At 27.8% G+C, this 17,919-nt stretch overlaps 1 protein-coding gene across 2 annotated transcripts in view; it reads right to left on the bottom strand.

The window, feature by feature from the left end:
* The window catches only part of LOC129907248 (BMP-binding endothelial regulator protein), a 163,305-nt gene that overhangs the window by 86,385 nt on the left and 59,001 nt on the right, over positions 1-17,919 (bottom strand). For both annotated transcript variants that reach the window (XM_055983362.1, XM_055983363.1), the window contains exon 2: positions 4,757-5,073. In XM_055983362.1, the coding sequence (XP_055839337.1) occupies positions 4,757-4,901 (145 nt within the window). In that variant the 5' untranslated portion in view covers positions 4,902-5,073. The remainder of the gene's footprint in view (positions 1-4,756; positions 5,074-17,919) is intronic.

The following is a 17,919-nucleotide window of genomic DNA, read 5'->3' as shown; positions in this document are numbered from 1 at the left end:
TTAAAACTTTTTTATTCCGAATAGTTATACAACTTATTTCACGGTGAAATTCCTCTAATTTTCTTCCGAGTTGCCCATACGAGATTGTTTAAAGATAGTTCAGTGAGCGGCTTTTGACATGGGTCGTGTATAGAAAGAAAAAGGCTCGCCTTATAAGATAATAAATGTTGTATGAATGGTAAGGTGTATCTCAGTAGGTGGATTGAATTGGTTTGTATTGTTGTCTCATTGGTATTGTCTTTTGTGACAGGAGTTCGTGCCGACAAGCGCCATCTATTTAACTTGAAAAACTAATGTTTTGTTTGTGTATATGGATTTTTTTTTTGGGATAGGATCACATTTTAGAGATCATCTTCATCAGCCAGAAGCAGCTGTTTGTTGTTGTTGTTATTATTATTGTGCATTGAATATCCTACACGAAAATTTGTTAGTTGTTTGTGTTGACTTAATGACTCTGGTAAATGAATCGAAAATCGAAGAAGTGTTGAAGAATGAAAATGTAACCTGGAAGACCGCCTAATAGGATTGAGGGAAAATTGAGAAGAAAAAAAAAACCATAAACTACCTGCTGGGATAGGATATCCACTCGAGATACATTTTCTTTTTACTAATTTTTATTGTCTGTTCGAGATCAAATTTACTGGCGGTAAATAAATTTACTCGAATTTATGTTATTTCAATGGGTTGCGTTTCTTCTATGGTGGCCCCGTTGAAAACCGAAAGATATACTTGTGAGTGCAGTGATGGTGAGTCAGAATCAGGAAGAAGCATTTTTTTTTTCCTACACGGGATAAGGGAAGCAATATTTTCCAAAAAAAAAAGAAGAAAGAAAAAAAATTCTTTATGATAGTGGCGCTAACGAAGAAGATGTGAGCGAACAAAGGTATCTCAGCTCATCATACATTTTGTATCTTTTTTTTTTTTTGAAAGAAATTTATGAGGAATTTTGTGTTATGATGATGAAAGATGCAATGAAAAAAAAAAAAAAAAACAGATATCCGACGAACGACGAGGAGTTTCAAGTCAAAATGCAAGGTCGAGGCTATTAAATAATGTAATTGACGGCAATTTGTTGAGGTTGGGTAATGATGACGACGAAAAAAAAAAATACATTTTGGTCAACTTCAAGCAATCAATGGGAAAGACGACATGTGGTGATGAGTCTATTTTTATTATCATGGTTTTTGTTTTTTTTTTATAATTTTTTTTTTTTTTTTTTTTTTTTGAGAAAAAGAATTTTTTTTTCTGTGGTTGATTGGAATGGCGCTAGAGGTTTCGAAATATTTTTTTCACTTCGAGAGAATTATTATGTTGTAACAGCTGGTAAAGTGTATGTAGGTTTACCTACACAGGTGAAAAAAATGAAATGGGCGTGAAGAATTCTGCACAATCTGTTATCAGGAATGGATATCTTCTTCGGAATTTTGTGGAAATTTTCAGGGAAATGTTCTTTGAGATGTTTTTATCTGCTGAAATTTCTGAGAAAAGATAATATTTGTTTTGGTTTTTTAAGTGCACAATAATGACTTTCTGCCAGTACGTAAAATCAATGAAATTGACACATTGACTATTAACAATAATTGTTTTAACAAATAGTTATAGCAACTAACAAGTCAAGAAGTTATTCTAAGAAATACTTGTAAAAGAATTAATAAAGCTCAAAATGAGTAGAACAATAAACAAAACAATAAAACCTATTTATAACGATATTGAAAATTTTCTTAGAAATATAATATCTTTTTAACGAATCTTCGAATCGAAAAGATTTCCCGCAAACATTTTTTTAGAAAAAAATAATAGTCTACAGAGCTCACTGAAAATGTTTTACAAAAATCTTAATTTTGAAGAATTATTGACCTTGACAAAAATTAAATAAAAAAAATAATGCGAGTGCTGAGCAATAAAAAAGGATTGTAAAAAATACGGTCTGTAACAGTTTTTAGTGATTTTTTTTTAGTAGTTATATGTGAAAAATTATATTTTCAAATTCCTAGATTACTCGTAGGTACAAGACTACCCAAACAAAACTTTTTTGAAAGCTTAATGAGTTAGGTATATAAAAATGTAATAAGGGTTGTAAAGTCATTTAGGGGAACAGTGCGAACAGTGAGACAATCCATTTTTCTCTTTTCTGAAAATAAGCACAGTAACGCTAGTTTGGGTCAAAACGTTTATTTATCCGTCTGCGTCTTTTAATTTTGTCCCGACCAAATTAAAGCTGTCCATTTTATTACACCGTAAAATATCACACAAAATCAGGTGAAAGTAGTTTTTGGAATGTTATAAAAAGAGTGTATAACACAAAAAAATCTGGTTAATGGACAGAACTTTTTTTACATACATATGTATTATATTTATATGTTCTTTCTTCAATATGATTTCGTAATGTTTTTTCTTTCGTTTTTTTTTTGTGGCTTTTTGTTATTTTTTTTTTTTGAAAAAATGGGTTAAAGTAACATAAATTAATTAATTATATACTTGTCAATTACCTAATTATTTGACGTTTTCGTTAATTTTTTTTTCACCTAAGAATGTCTCACTGATCGCACCCCTTGCAAACAGTGATACGTTTTGACTTTTTCTACATTTTTGTCCAATGTAATGCTCTCATTCATTCTTTAACAACAAGTTTTTTTTGCAACATTAAGATAAAATATGTCTTAAACTGACTTCAAAGTTTCGTTAAGCTATGTTGAAAACATTCTAAGATATACCAATTTAAAAAAAGGGTGTCTCACTGTCGGCACCTCTCCCCTATTATTTATTGCAAATGGAAAAAAATTGCTTTAAAGAAAATAACTGAAATTGAAAAAATAAAATAAAAATATTTTGCATTACCTAAGAAAAAAATGTTATTTTGCAATTAAAAAGTTTTCTGTGTTGAACAAAAAAATCAATGCAAAATTTGAGCATGAAATATTTTTTTTTAATATTTGTCGAATTTTAAACAATTTCTTACTATTTGGTCATACATAAGGTAGATTTTTCAAATATAGTTATATTGAACGACAAAATAGACAAAATTGTCTGGAATTAGACGAATAGTAAGGACAAAATTTTCAATGCGCACATTTTGAATTACATTTTTTTAAAATGCAGTTTTTTTTATTTGCAATGAATTTTTTTTTTTAAGCAAAATATTTTTATTTGCAATGAAAGTTTTACTTTCAATGCCAACATTTTTTTTAATGCTAACCATATTTTAATGCTAAAATGTTTTTCAGTTGCAATACATTTTTTTAATGCAATTTTTTTCAGTTACAATTTTTTTTTTTTATTTCAAATGTTTTTTTTTTTTTTTAATTGTAATTTGTACAACCCTGAGTAAGAAATTAAGCTTAATTGATTTAAAAAAAAAACTTTAACAAATTTAGCTTTGGTGTAGACATGAATATTTGATGACAAAATTAAAAATAGAAAACCAATAGCCTCAAAACAGTTTTTTGAAATGTTTTTATTTTCAGAAACAATTTTGACGCGTTACTATTTATTCAACAACATGTAAGCTATCATTTTCATTGATTTCAAATCTTCGGAAGTAGCTTTGCATATGGCAGCACGAAAAGATTATATTTTTCAAAGATTTGTTCGTGTAGGTACTGGACTGGGACATGGAAAGTCGTCAAGATCATGGACCGTTCTAAACGATAAAAAAAAACATTTAATTGAAAAAGTAATTTTGTATGCTTAAGCCAAACCCTAATAAACTGAAGCATTGGCATATAATACAAAATTAAATTCCGTGAGTTCATAAATTTGGGTTTTATTTTAATTAAGCAATGAAAAACTTTGGACAAGTTAAAAAAATTCCTAAAAAGTAAAAAAAATATTCTCATTTTGTGCTACATTAAATAGAAATATTCGTGATTTGTAAATTCACCATAAAACAGTAGCTATTGCCTCTCATTAGTCCCCATTGTGCATTATGAAGCAATAAAAAGTACATAAAAATTGTATTTTACATTTTTTGTAATTTTTATCGGAATACCTAATTTATTTATTTATATATAAAAATTCATCAGAATAAAAAAAAGTTAAATAAAAAACTTAAAATTATGTCAGTATACAAAATAAATATTTCATCAAAAAATTTGTGTGTGCATTTTAAATAAATAAATAAATTGATTAACTATGCCCAAACATGATCTATTAATTTTGGTTGAAAAAAAAAAAAAATAAAATTATCATATTCATAGAAAACCAGCAGTTGTTTATTTTAATTTTTAATTTATTGATATTTTTCTTTTTATTTTTTTTTATTTTTCATTTTGATTATTTTAAATTGATATGAAATTTCTATTTGAAATATTACATGAATTTCTATTTTTTTTTTAAATTTATTTACATGCATGTTTTATGTTGTTTTATTTTTTAGAAAATAATTCTGTTGAAAAATATATAAAACCTGTCGGTTAATGGGCATGAATTTTAAAATATTTTCAACATAATTACTATTGACTATGTCAAGTTATTCAAGATTTATTGGATAGTAAATTTAAAAAAAAAAACATATATTTTGACTAACGCAGTTTGTGGTTTGATAACAAAAAAAAAAAAAAACACAAAAAATTAAATACTAACCAACATCATAAAAAATGTATTAATTTTATGCTTAAAGGTACAAGATCTAAAGGATAGAGAGTATTTTCGTCGGTTGAAACTTTCCATAACATAACGTTAAGAATTTGTTTATATACATAATTTTAAATTTATCAACAAAATGCAATTTAAAAAAAAAAAATAATAAATAACTTACCCAACAATGTATCTGCAGCTTCTATCGTCACAATGTTGCTATTGATGGCCATTAAAAATATTGTTGCAATCACAATCCAACTGATGGCATCTAATTTTTGAAGCGTCCGACTTCTTGTCGCGTTACATTTATTCAATTGTAGCATGATTTTCTAAACTTTTGAATTTTTGAAATTTTTATTTTATTTTTAGGCAATTATTTCAGTGAATGTTGAGTGGTTGTTTTTTTTTTTTTAATTTTTTTTTTTTTTAATAAAAGTGCTTAATATTTTTATTAAAAAAATATTTCACACTTCTTTCATGGGTTGGTGAGAAAATCTGAAAAGATAAAAAAATTCATTATTATTTTAGCAAATAGATATGTTATTTTTTTTTTAATTTTAAGACATGAAGAAGTTGAAAAAAAAAATTTGCACATTAACAAATATGCTGTCAACAAATATTTTTTCTCCTACCAGCTCCAACTGAAATGGTTTAAAATGGAAGAAAAAACGGAAAATGATTGATGTAAACATCAAAAGCTTGTAAGTTCATACATCTCAAAATGTAAAATTATAAAGAAGAAAAAAAAAAGGAATTTTGGGATCTTTGTTCAGAAATTGTTCGTGAATATTTTTCACTCGCACACTTTTCCCCTCTGATCAAAAAATAAAAAAAATTGTTGCTTCTGGATATCGGTAAGGCATATGACCAAATTATATTTTCTTTTTTCTTCAAAAAAATCTTTGTTCAATTGAAAGATTATTATTATAAGTCTACAAGGAAGTTCGTAAAAGCTAGAGTTCCTCAAGACCCAAAACTTGGACCCTTTTATTACAGCATTCTGACCTCTGACAAACCTAGTCTATGCTGACGATTTAATCACAAACTCTAAATCCGGTTTGCAATCAATGGTTGTCTGAACTTAGGAAATAGAAAGTCCCACAATACAGGAGTTAATACCTCTTAGAACTTAGTACAAAATGAACGGATTCTCAAATTTTAAAATCGTTCTTATGTATAAACTATACCAGCTTCACGATTCATGATTTTACGATAAAATCAATAGTGGTCTATAATATTTGATGGTAAGCAGAGAAAATGAGTGGTTACCAAGCCCCTGAGTGGAAAATACCAAAACGGTTTTTGTAATTTTTTAAAACCTCTATCTCAAAAACTAGTCATTGTAAATGGCTGAAATTTTCAAAAAAAAATCAAAAAGAGTTAAAAATAAATTTTACAATGCAGTTTTCTACAGGGTGTCCGGTAAAGAATGGATAAGCCTGAAATGGCTGATAACTACACTTATGACTGTTCAAAACCAAATAGAAAAGGTGTTTATCGCAACCAATTTAGAAAATAATACCTAGCTTTTTTCGTTCATTGTATTTTAAATTTCATCATCTTACGTTTTCATTTATACCACAACCACAAATTAATGAATCTTATAAATTTCTTTAATAATTCTTTGGTTGAAAAAAAAAAAATAATAAAAAAGTAAAAATAAATAAGTATTTTTTTTTTTTTTTTCAAAAAAAGCATCAACAACTTTTGTGTTTATAGCGATAATTTTGATAAAAAGTGCTCAAAACTTAAAATTTTTAATTTTTTAATTTTTATAATAATATTATATAATTACGTTTGTTGTATTACCAACTTTTATCAAGGATGAACAACAGAAGTCAAAATATTTAATAAAAACTAAAATCCAAGATGGCGGCCAAAAGGTGAATTTCACGAGTGCGAAAAATCAGGGTTATGATATTCATCCAATTCTCTATCGAATGAGTAAACAAAATTTGAGGGTGGTACAAACTGCTGGGTCAAATTATAAATGCACTGGACTAGAAAAGTTTAATTTTATGTTGCTATCTCTTACCAAAAAAAAAAACATAATTCTCGATTGAAAAGGTAAAGGTAAAGCAAAAAAACACTTCAAAGCTGCCTCCCAAAAATTCTTTCAAGTGTAGATTTAATTGTATAAAACATTTAGATGTCAAATTTTATTAAATTTATTTCAAAAAAGATATTTTTAATATTTTTCCCGTTATAAGGAAAAATATGACTCAAGATAGATTAGCTTTTCTATAAATTGTATTTTATATTAATTTCCAAAATCTTAAGTTGACATAACATGATTTGCCTTTTCATACTCTTTCGGAATTTTTAAAAATATTATCTTATGTCAACTTAAGGATGAGTTTTGTTTCTGCTTGCGCGCGCTCGAAAATATCTTAAGTCAACATAAGATAATTTAAGATTTCACAATAATAAAAAAAAGTCTTAACCCAATATAATCTTAAGTCTACTTAAAGTTTTGAATTATGTGTCTTTTGAACATAAGATGAAATTGTTTTTGTGCATACATAAACAAAGGGGTGAGATAGAAAGATGAGGATAAGACAGAACTGTAGGCCTTTAAAATGGCACTGAGGTTCAACACAAAAAACGCGAAACATCTTAAGTCGACTTAAGATACTTTACTTTTTAGTCGAAAATTTATGACTTTTTTTTTTGTCTATAAAATTTTATGTGTTGACATAATTGACGAAAATTATATTTTCCAATTATGTGTAATAAGAACTAGAAAATTTGATTCATTAAATTGTTTTTGTGTCATAATCTAAGGCGTATTTTCTAAATTACAACATTTTTTTCTTTCTAAACAAAAAAATAAACGAATCAAATTAACACACTGCGCGATAAATACTTTTGATTGGAAATTGTTAGTACCGATGACAGTTTCATCAACAATTTACCACAATTTTGTGCGGTTAACAAAACAAAGCTGCACCTGTCTATAATGCCTCAATTTTCTTTATATACCTAACCAAAAACCACACCAAAGTATTATTATTATTGCTTTAGATTTCTAAGTTACTGATAAAACAAAACAAAACAAAAAAAAAATATCACTCGAAACCTATAATTATATTTTTCTATACAATTACAAAAAATATATATAAATTTTGTTTTTATTTAATTTGCAAAAAAAAAAAAAATACAGAAAAAAATGTTCAAATATGATGAGCAAATTGCTGCAGACACATATTGTGAGTATGCAAACAATAACACTCGCACGTCAGTCAAAAGATTCCAATTATAATAATAGATAATAGATACATTGAAAAATAATAAATTATAGATAAATATTGAAGATCGCTTAGCAATTAAACAACTTTGTACACAATTTTATCGAAGACAATTTATACGAGATAAATACTATATAAAAATTTAATAATAGATCACGTTAGAAAATTTATTAGAAAAAAAAAAAAATAATAATAATATTATATTGATAACAGTTGGAGGTAAGTTCATATATACTCTTTTTTGAGTACAGACAATTTATTATAAAATTAAAAAAAAAAAAATACTTCCAAGTGTCTAGTTTTGTTTTTAATTTTTTTTGTTTAAACAAATAAAAATTAAAAAAAAAACAGTCCAAAGTACACTGCAATATTTACATATCCAGACGGTGTGCGCACTTCTTCAAAGCACCTTAAATAAATACACAATCGCGTATCATTTTATAATCTTTACATAGATCCATAGATACTTTATTTCTTGTACAAGTCTACGTATTTTTTTTTTTTTTTTTTTTTTTGAGATATATAAACAGATGTATCTATAGAATAAATATTTTATGAACAACAGAAGAGGAGCGTGCGAATGTTCCCTCTAGCGCAGTTGTGTATAGGAAAAATAGAACAAGTATCTTTTTGTGCGATATATATTTTCTATACCTACGATTACCTATGTTTTATCTGCGAAGGAATGGTGGATATGGATAAGATACATCTCGAGTTGTGGGGTAATTTTCGCGCAATTTGTTAAATTTTGTATCTTTTTTTTATTTTCAATATTTCGCCTTTTGATTTTGTTTACATGTTCTATAGGAGAGTTATACTCATCATTATTTTGTGGCTGGAAAAATACACATAATGTGTTCACGCGGTCAATATAAGCGGTAACACGGAAAATTTTGATTTTGAGGTTTTCCTAGGATTTTTTTTTTTTTTTGGTTTTGTTGGAAAAAGAAATAAAAAAAAGAAGTCGAAAACGATTTATTACCTTGTGATTTAAAAACGTGCAGATATTAAAGACAGCCAGATAGATTGTGCGAGTATATATTTGAATTTGTGCGATTTGGCAATTGGCAGTATAAGTTTTTATGGAAAGTTTGATTTTCAGGTGTGTTGATAGACATGGATTTTATTTTTTGTGTTTGATTCCGAAAGTACGTATGTTTTTTTTTTTTAATTTGATATGTCTGGTGTTAAGAATAAATGAGGAAATTTTGATTTTTCTCTTGGATACAATTTTACATACCCACAAGAAAATGACTGCAAGAAAGCTTGTATATCTTAGATTTGCATGTACTTATAATATTGCAGTTAATTAATTAGAAAAGTGTTTGACTGCAAGTCTAAACTGTGACTTAAGTACTGTAACTATTGAATAAGTAGAAGGATGTGTCAAAGTGTGCAACTATGGAGTTTTCAAATGTAATAGCTTTTAAAAGTTGCATTGCTTATCAAAATTAAATTCTGCGTTTACAATTTTTATTAATACCTTGGGTCACTCAAAATATAGGAAGAAATTTGAATTTTTAGAGATTTTTTGATATATATATATATTTTTATTGCATCGTTTGGATACAAAAAAAATATGTTAAATATTTTAAGGCTTTTTCGTGAAAGAATATTCCAAGAAAAAACTTTTAAGCTTATTTTTGTTAAAATTGAACACTCAGTAAAGAAGCTGCGAAATAATAAGCGAAGAAAAAAAATCATTTTTTCATATAAAAGACGAACGATATTATAATTTTTTTTTACATATTTAAGAAACCTAAGACCCTTATAAAACTTTTGAGCACTATTAAATTGCAAAATTAGAGTACTTCTTTTCCAATTAACAAAAGTGACACACCCTAATAAGTAGTCAACAGTTGGTAGGTAGTAACTAATATTTTTGTTTTATATACTTGTAGTACAGGTAAAATAGGCATTTATAAAAAAAAAATTGTTCCACTCATGAAACTTGGCAAAAAGTTTGCTTTTGGTATTAGAACCAAGTACAAAAAAGTCTATAAAAAAAAGTTGGGTGGAAGGGTGTTTTTTTCGAAGAGACAATAAAATGTGTAATTGGTCCCAAAAAGCCAATGAATCGCGTAAAACGTGTAAGAACTTATTTATAAATGTTTAATTTGTCATCAAAACCATGAATAAAATGAATCATTGGCTTTTTGGGACCAATTTCAGATTTTACTGTCTCTTCGAAAAAAAAACACCCTTTCACCAAAATTTTTTTTATGAAAACTCTTTATTCTTGCTTTCTATCCCAAATTCAATGTTTTCACCAAATTTCATTAGGGTGACCCATCATTTTTGTTCTCACTCAAAAAAACACCATGTTAACCATGATATTTTTATAGACACATAAGATTCTTGTTTCTTATCTTAAAAGTAACATAATTGCTATATTTCAATAGGGTACCACTAATATTACTCTAGTATTTCACACTTTTTCAAATAAACCCATATTTTCTTTACTTCTAAAAAAAAACACCCTTTCACATACAAAAAATTTATAGACTTAGATTATTCGTAGTTCCCATGGGAAAGAGAACATACTTAATGAATTTCGTAAGGGTACCATTTATACCATTGATTTTATCGGACTTATCGCGGATTTTTCCCTATTTCCCAAAAAAAACACCCTTTAACCTAAAATATTTGTATAGACTTTTTGAGTTTTTGCTTTCTGTTATAAATGAAACATTTTTAAAAATTTTCATTGGTGTAACAATTTTTTCCCAGTTTTTGTGGTACTAATTCCGAATTTCATCATTTCTTGAAAAAAAACTATTTCATCAAGTTTTAAAAATTAATAAAATATAAGTTAGCTGTTATGATACCTTTCTCACACACAACTTAACCTATCAAAAAAACACCCTTTCACCCAAAATATTTTTAAAAACTTTATGAATCCTTTGTCCCTGGTTTATCTTAAACCTTCATCCCAAATTTTGTCAGTGTAGCATGTTTTTCACATGGGTTTCAGTTATATTTTACCTGTTGAGGTCAAAAAACAAGCACCCTGGTTTTTAATCGGAAATAACTTTTTCTTAGAGCAATCGTATTGACGTTGTTTTTATGTCATTAGATTCAGCATCAAAAAATACCTTGAAAACATGTGTCATATGATGATATTTAACAAACAATTTTTTTCAGTATATTTTTGACCTTCACCCCCTCCCTCTTCACTGTCCAAAGGGACTACTTTTTAGGCACTTAATAGTATTTCGGCCCACTTAACAAAGTCAGATAATTGGTTTATCTAAAATTCAAAAATATCTTGGCTTTGAGAAATATTCCACTTCTGAAACTGAATGATTCAATTCCGCAGATGGCTTGATTAGAAAAAAAAAAAAAATAAATGAAATATAAGAGAGGTTGAAAAAAATACTGCACCGTCTAATGAATCTATTCAAATTTGACTGTAAATCTCTGCAAACCAAAAAATCAAAGCAGACAAAAATATCAGTTACCTATTATTCTCAGGAAAGCTTTGATATAATTGTCTTGCCCAGAATTTTTTAAATTTAGCCAAAACTGAATTAAATATCAGTCAAATTACGGAAATTTTCTGTCTAAACTGATAGATAAGCTAGAAGTGAACAGTCTTAGTCGAAACAGCAATAAATTTTAAAGCTAATTTGAAAAATCTTAGTCAAAACTAATAAACCTCAGTCCGTAATGGAAAATTTTAGTCAAAAATGCGATACATCTTAAAGCGAATCTGGAAAATCATTGTCAAAATTGATGAATTTTAGTTAAAATTGATAGATTTTATCCAAAAAGTGGCGGTAAATTATTGACAAATATTGAACATATGAGTCGTTTTATCTTTGCCAGAATAAATGATACATTTTTTCCAAAGTTTTAATAAATTCTTGAAAAATAAAAAAATTAGAAAATTATGGTTAAAAACCTATAAATATCAGCCAGAATTGGAAACTTTTAGTCGAAACTGCAGTTAATCTCAGTCAAAACCTGTGAAAACTTAGTCGCAACTAATAGGTCTCAGATAAACCTGCTTAATTGTATAGTCAAAAATGAATCTGTTTAATCTCAAAAGAAGTAAATCTAAGAGAAACTTAAAAAAAAAAAAAATCAGCCTAGGGGTAAAGTTCTGGAGAGACCAACATTAGTTTATAGAAAGATTTTCTTTTAGAAGCTTAGAAGAAAAATTGATTTAGTTTTATAGTTCACATCCAGTTCTGGCAAAAATTAAATACCATCTTAATCATCTTAATTATTGGAAACAGATTCATCCACCTTTAAATGCTGTCAACTAGATCCCAATTCTTCTAACGCTCCAAGGTACATTAACATCTTATTCACCTCTACCAGCTGTCATTTAACTGTCATTCCTTTAAAATTTCTATTGAAATACTTGCTACTTGCATTGATATCAAAGAAAGAAAAGCATTCCACAGAAGACGAATAAGGCTTATTTCATCCAGAACTATCCCTTGCAAGTCATTAAATCACTTTTCCCACTGGATTAGTGTATATCCATATATCCCCGATAGTGATCAAAGATGGCCACCTGAATCGTTTTATATGTGTCATCGCATGTTTCTGAGTTATGACACATTTTAACAATAAATTCAGGGTGACCGCACATCATTCGAAACACAATGTTGCAAAGAAATCCACTCGTAGTATATCCACCCAATATGGCTGACAACAACATCATCGTGCGCTGCGATAGTGTTTCCTCGAAACGAAACAAAAAAAAAACATAACCAGGTGCTGCCAATTATATTGCAATGCATTTCGATAAAATCAAAAACACGCAGCGCAACAATTACGCACATATCGAAGTGAAGTGAACCCCTATTATATACGCTCTGTGCTGTGGCGCAGCGCGTTTTACCTGTGATTCTACGAATGGAAGGCGCGCGCTCTACCAAAAGCACCTGGCTTAAGGCTGTGTATACATCGCGCCTTCTTCGTGGCCATTAACCGCCCCCCCAAAATGCGGGGGACACTTAAATACCTGAGTAGAGATAGGTATAAAGACCCATGGCCCATGTATAGTACTCACACGCGTGCAAAAAGGTACCTATAACCTGTCGCCTTGGCGTCGCTAACTCTAGCTCTTATAGGGAAGCCACCACTTTGCCGACCATCTATGGCACATTATGAAGAGTCGAATTAATTTAATTACCAATCCAATCGTTGGTCCGATCGGGTGGCGCGCACACACTGTTTGCGCGCACTCTACATGCAAATGTCGCGTGTTAAGCGCTTAACAATTGCCACCTTCTCCACCAGCACCACCATTTTTTTTTTTTTTTTTATTATTTTTTTTTTTTTTTTATTTGTTTATAATAACTTTGTTGCTGGGGTTTTGTGTGTTGTTTTGTTGTTTGGGCCAAGACACAAAGTAAAGGTAAGTGAGCGTGTCAGGTGGATTCTTGCATGACATCTATATGATGATGGGGGTGAACCACTACAGTAGTGCAACACTTGACTAAATCAGAAAAAAAAAAAAAAAAAAAATTTTTTTTTATTTTACGACAACATTATGCAAAGTATCTAAGAGTTTAACATTTGCATTTGAATTTGTTTTTTTTTTATGATTTTGTTTTATTCTCTACTTCAATTGGCGATTGTTGGGAGTACGTTTTGCTAGTAAATGAGCAGATTAGAGGTTTTATGTATTTTTATTACTTTTTTTTTTTTTTTTTAATTTATTTTTTTTTTTTTTGTCAAGAGCATTTAACAACATGTTTCAGTCGTACGTTAACAATAATTACACATGTAAATGCAGATACTTAGTATTCGTAGGTAAAAAGATAAATGTAGCAGAACTTGCTAGCTGGCTGGGCTGCTTATCTGATATCTTTTGCTATATTATAAGTTAAATAGGTTTTGAGCGTTATAAAAGTTGTGTGTGGTGTTGGAAGATACAACAAGATTGCCGCCGATATGAAGCTAATTAGTTAGTAATTTATATTAATTACTTTTGTTTTTGTTTTCACAGAGCAATATACAGATGGGGTTGATTTGAATTTTAAAGGGGTTAGAATTATTTTGAAAGTTAGGGAACATATATAAGATTTTTTTATAGATATGCCTAAAATGAAAGCAGAAGATTGTTCCAACTGAACAAATTTCTTTCAAACATTAAAACTTTTTCGTTTTCGTTTTCTTTTTTAACTTCCTGCAAAAAACCATCCATATGTATTAGTTTTGGGGTTGGTAAAATTGCTTACCTTTTATTGAATTAGTCGATTAATAGACAATACATTTTATGTAACTTTCAACACTTTTTAAGAAAAATCCAATATTTTGTTTTATAGTTCACATTCACTAAAAGCAAACTTCGATTTCAAAAAAAAAAAAACTATCAATGCAAAAAAATTGGCTCAAAATCGGAATTGCTGCACCATAAGATTATTTCTATATGAGCATTTTGAAATCGAACGTTATTTGACTCAATGGAAACGTGATTGGGTAAATCATTTTATCAGTTCGAAATAAAGATATCTAAGATAAAGAGATTGATATTATTAACTGGCCAGTTTTTAGGAGTTATCTCGAATAATAAATATAGCATTGTACAGAGAAAGTACCATTCTAATGAATTCATTACCGGTTATTGAAACCAAACTTCCAAAATTGACTTCAAACTTGGTAAAACGTTTTTTTTTTTTGGGACTCTTCAGAAAGATTAATGGAATTAATTCGTTTTTAACCCTCTCCCGACCATCATGGGACTATATAAGATCATTTAAGCCATTTAGAATGATCAATTGAATTTAAGACACGAAACCACCAAAAATTAACCTTTTTTCCACGTTGATTTTAAAATGTATATCTTGAACGAAAAATCATTCATAGTTAAATCAATTTAGTTTTCAGTTATTGTTTATTTAGCTTTAAGCACTAAGGTTTTTTTGAAATTTTAGGGAAATCATCTTAAATATAGTTTTCCACAAAACCTTTAATAGACAGTTTCTTATTATTTTTCGCCATTTTGTAGATTTCTGCGGATTTTTAAGAATTAAAATGTTGGTATTACCTTTATATTGTTAAAAATAGTACCTACTTTTCAAACAAGCAGTGAGTTAATAATTCTTTTACTGTACAATATAAATCACACAACAGCAACAGTGTGTTTCTATCCTCCTCATTTTTTTTTTTTTTATTTTATTGATTACACTCTCTCTCTATAAGCAATCAATTGAAACGAAGGCCAACCTGTCTAGAAGCTAGAATCACTAATAAACTTTATAAACAATATAAATCAAGATTCTGAACTAATTATTTTATTTTTTTTTTCAAGCAAAAAAAAAATGTTTTTATTAACCACATAGATTTAATTTTTTTTTTATTTTAAGTTATACAACAATATAATTTCTGCGGTAAGTATGGTTTTTTCAACATACCTAACTAAAAAAAAAAAAAAAAAAAAAAAAAAAACATGTGTGTGCGGTGTGCGTTAAAATTTGATTTTCTTTTTTGTTATGGATAAAGATACATTTACTATGCATATAAATACAAAATGTATATAGTTCTATAGTTACTGATTGTGTAAGAACTATATTCAATGTCAGATATTATACTTTTAGTTCCGATATCAGTATTTCCTTTTTTGTTTTTTTTTTTTCGTAGTAAACTTGACCATGCTGTCGCGAAATACGCAAAAGTTGATAAAGTTTATTATTTTTTTTTTTTTTATTTTTTTCTTGATTTACAACAAACAGAAAATTCAGTATAGAAACAAACACTGATTTATACTTTAGTTAGAAAAGAATCTTATTTATAAAGTGGGCAAATATTTGTATGTGTGCGTTTTAAGGAAGTATATAGCTTCGCATGTGGTAAACTTTTATGTCTTAAACGTTTGATATGTAAAAAAAAAAAAAAAATACAAAAGTTTGTTTGTGTTGCGAAACTTTAAGGCAGGCACATGTTTGCTATCAGCTACCGGATAATGTTTTTTTGTTTATTTAAACACACTTAAAAAGTTCATAATTAATTTTTTGTTCATAATAAAATTATTTAAACGTTGTTTTTTGTTTTTTTGGTTTTTTGTTTATGAATAAAATTGTTAGGAAATATTTTGTGAATGGTAAAAATTCCCTAATCAGTGAAAGATAGCAAGTTTAAAATACAATAAATAAAGGGATAAAATATCATGAATAAGGAACACGTTTACTTTGGAATTCTTCGAAGTCAGATTAACTTCAAACTTTGTAGTTTGGTAATTTTAAAGAGGAGAAATTGAATTTTTTTTTTATAATCAAAGTTAATGGTATTTGCCTTACGATCAATATGAAAAAGGTTGTTTTTTTCTAAAAATGGATCTTGTTTAACGATTTTGATTACTAAAAATATGTGTACTTATTGTGACAAATTGCTTTCTACTTTTTTAATAAAAAATAATATATTTTCAACAAAAACAAAACCGACTTCTTTTTTATGGATGTCATAGTCAGAATTGGACTAAATGAAAATTAGACCACATTGAAATTGAAAGCACCAGCTTAGAAAAAAAAAATACAGTCGAATTTAAAACCTCGCCTAAAAAATTGTTAGGCTGTGGCAGCCTCAATGTCAAAATTATGAAAAATTTTCAAAAAAAAAAAAAATTGTTTTGAGATTTAAAAAATATATATTTTTTTTTTTTTTGAAAAATAAATTTTTGAATTTGTTTTAAGTTGTTTTTACAAATTATATACCTATGTCAATTAAAACTTAGTTTTTACCGGCATATTATTTTTTTTTTTTTTTTTGTAAAAGTTTTTCGAAATTTGCATGTTAAAAAAATTATAATTTCATAGTTGCAAAAAATTTATCAATTTTTTTTTCAAATACTTTATTAATTTTTAAAAATAGAACCTAAACCGATTTTTTGTCTAAAACCGTTTTGATTTTGAGAACCCAAACTTCTTTTGTAAATTAGAAAAAGAGTTATTTAAGCCGTAAATTTGTAATTGAAAAATATGAAAAAGAGTCGTAAATATATAAGCTATTCAATATGGAAAAAAAAATGTTAAATATTAATATGCAAGAGAATTATTCAAGGTCATAAAAAGGGCTTATTTTCTTATTTTTATAAGAAATTTTGCGTATTGTTGGAGCCAAGATTAATTATTTGAGTAATTTTTTTTGTCAAAATTTTAAAATTCATGCAATTACGGGCTAACCTGATGATGCGAATATATTTATAATATGTGTTTTTGGTCACTGAAACTGAATCCGAAGTCCCTTTAACTCGATCACGTCAGGTTTTCTAGATAAACTCAAAAAGAGGTCACAGACAAAAAAATAGGGCAAAATAAACTTCGAATCTGATTTTAGCAACATATAGTTAACATAGTCGCACCCTCAGATCAAACAAAAAAAAATTGTGTTGTAGGTATGTGGCATTTTTTGAGGTTATCTCGAAAACCTGACGTGATGGGGCAGAATAGAATTTTTTTTGTGTGGCTGTGTTATCTTTATGGCATCGTGGTTTTTTTCTTAAATAGTGATTTTAATTTAACCCATAAATAAATATGGATTTAGTAAAATATGCTATTTAAGGATTAATTTTAATCCTTAATTTCAAAGTTAATGGTTAAAAAATGCAGATAGCTACATTGCTCATAAATGATTGAACATCTTACTAACGACCAACCTATTTAATTCATTATTCAAAGTTCTTAAATCTTAAAGTTATCTCTTACGCGTGTGGTCAAGAATTTATGGCCCACCTTTTTTCTTACCAAAATTGGTTAAACATAAAATGTAAGTACCTACTGACTTTTTTTTTTTGTCTGATTGTCCGATATCCCTCAAAAAACTTAAGTAGGCGCATAGATGCCGATAAAAATATTTTTGAAAAAAAAAAAAGAATTTAAGTAACTTATCATTCAGATAATTAACCCATTACCTATGTTTTGATGTGGTCAGGGATCTCATACATATTAAAAATTTACCGACAAAAGTTATAGAAATTCTTCAAGAGTATAGGTATGTTATGTTACTTGAACCTTTTATGTAGGTAAACATCGACAACTTGATGGATCTCATGGAATTTGTGTTCTTTTCGATTCGTTTTGAATTTAATTACATACTCGCTCGTATTTATGAGGCTTTGAAAAATTTGATTGATCTC

This window comes from Episyrphus balteatus, chromosome 1 (assembly GCF_945859705.1).
Source record: "Episyrphus balteatus chromosome 1, idEpiBalt1.1, whole genome shotgun sequence".
Classification (NCBI taxonomy): domain Eukaryota; kingdom Metazoa; phylum Arthropoda; class Insecta; order Diptera; family Syrphidae; genus Episyrphus; species Episyrphus balteatus.
This window is presented reverse-complemented; position numbering and strand designations above follow the sequence as displayed.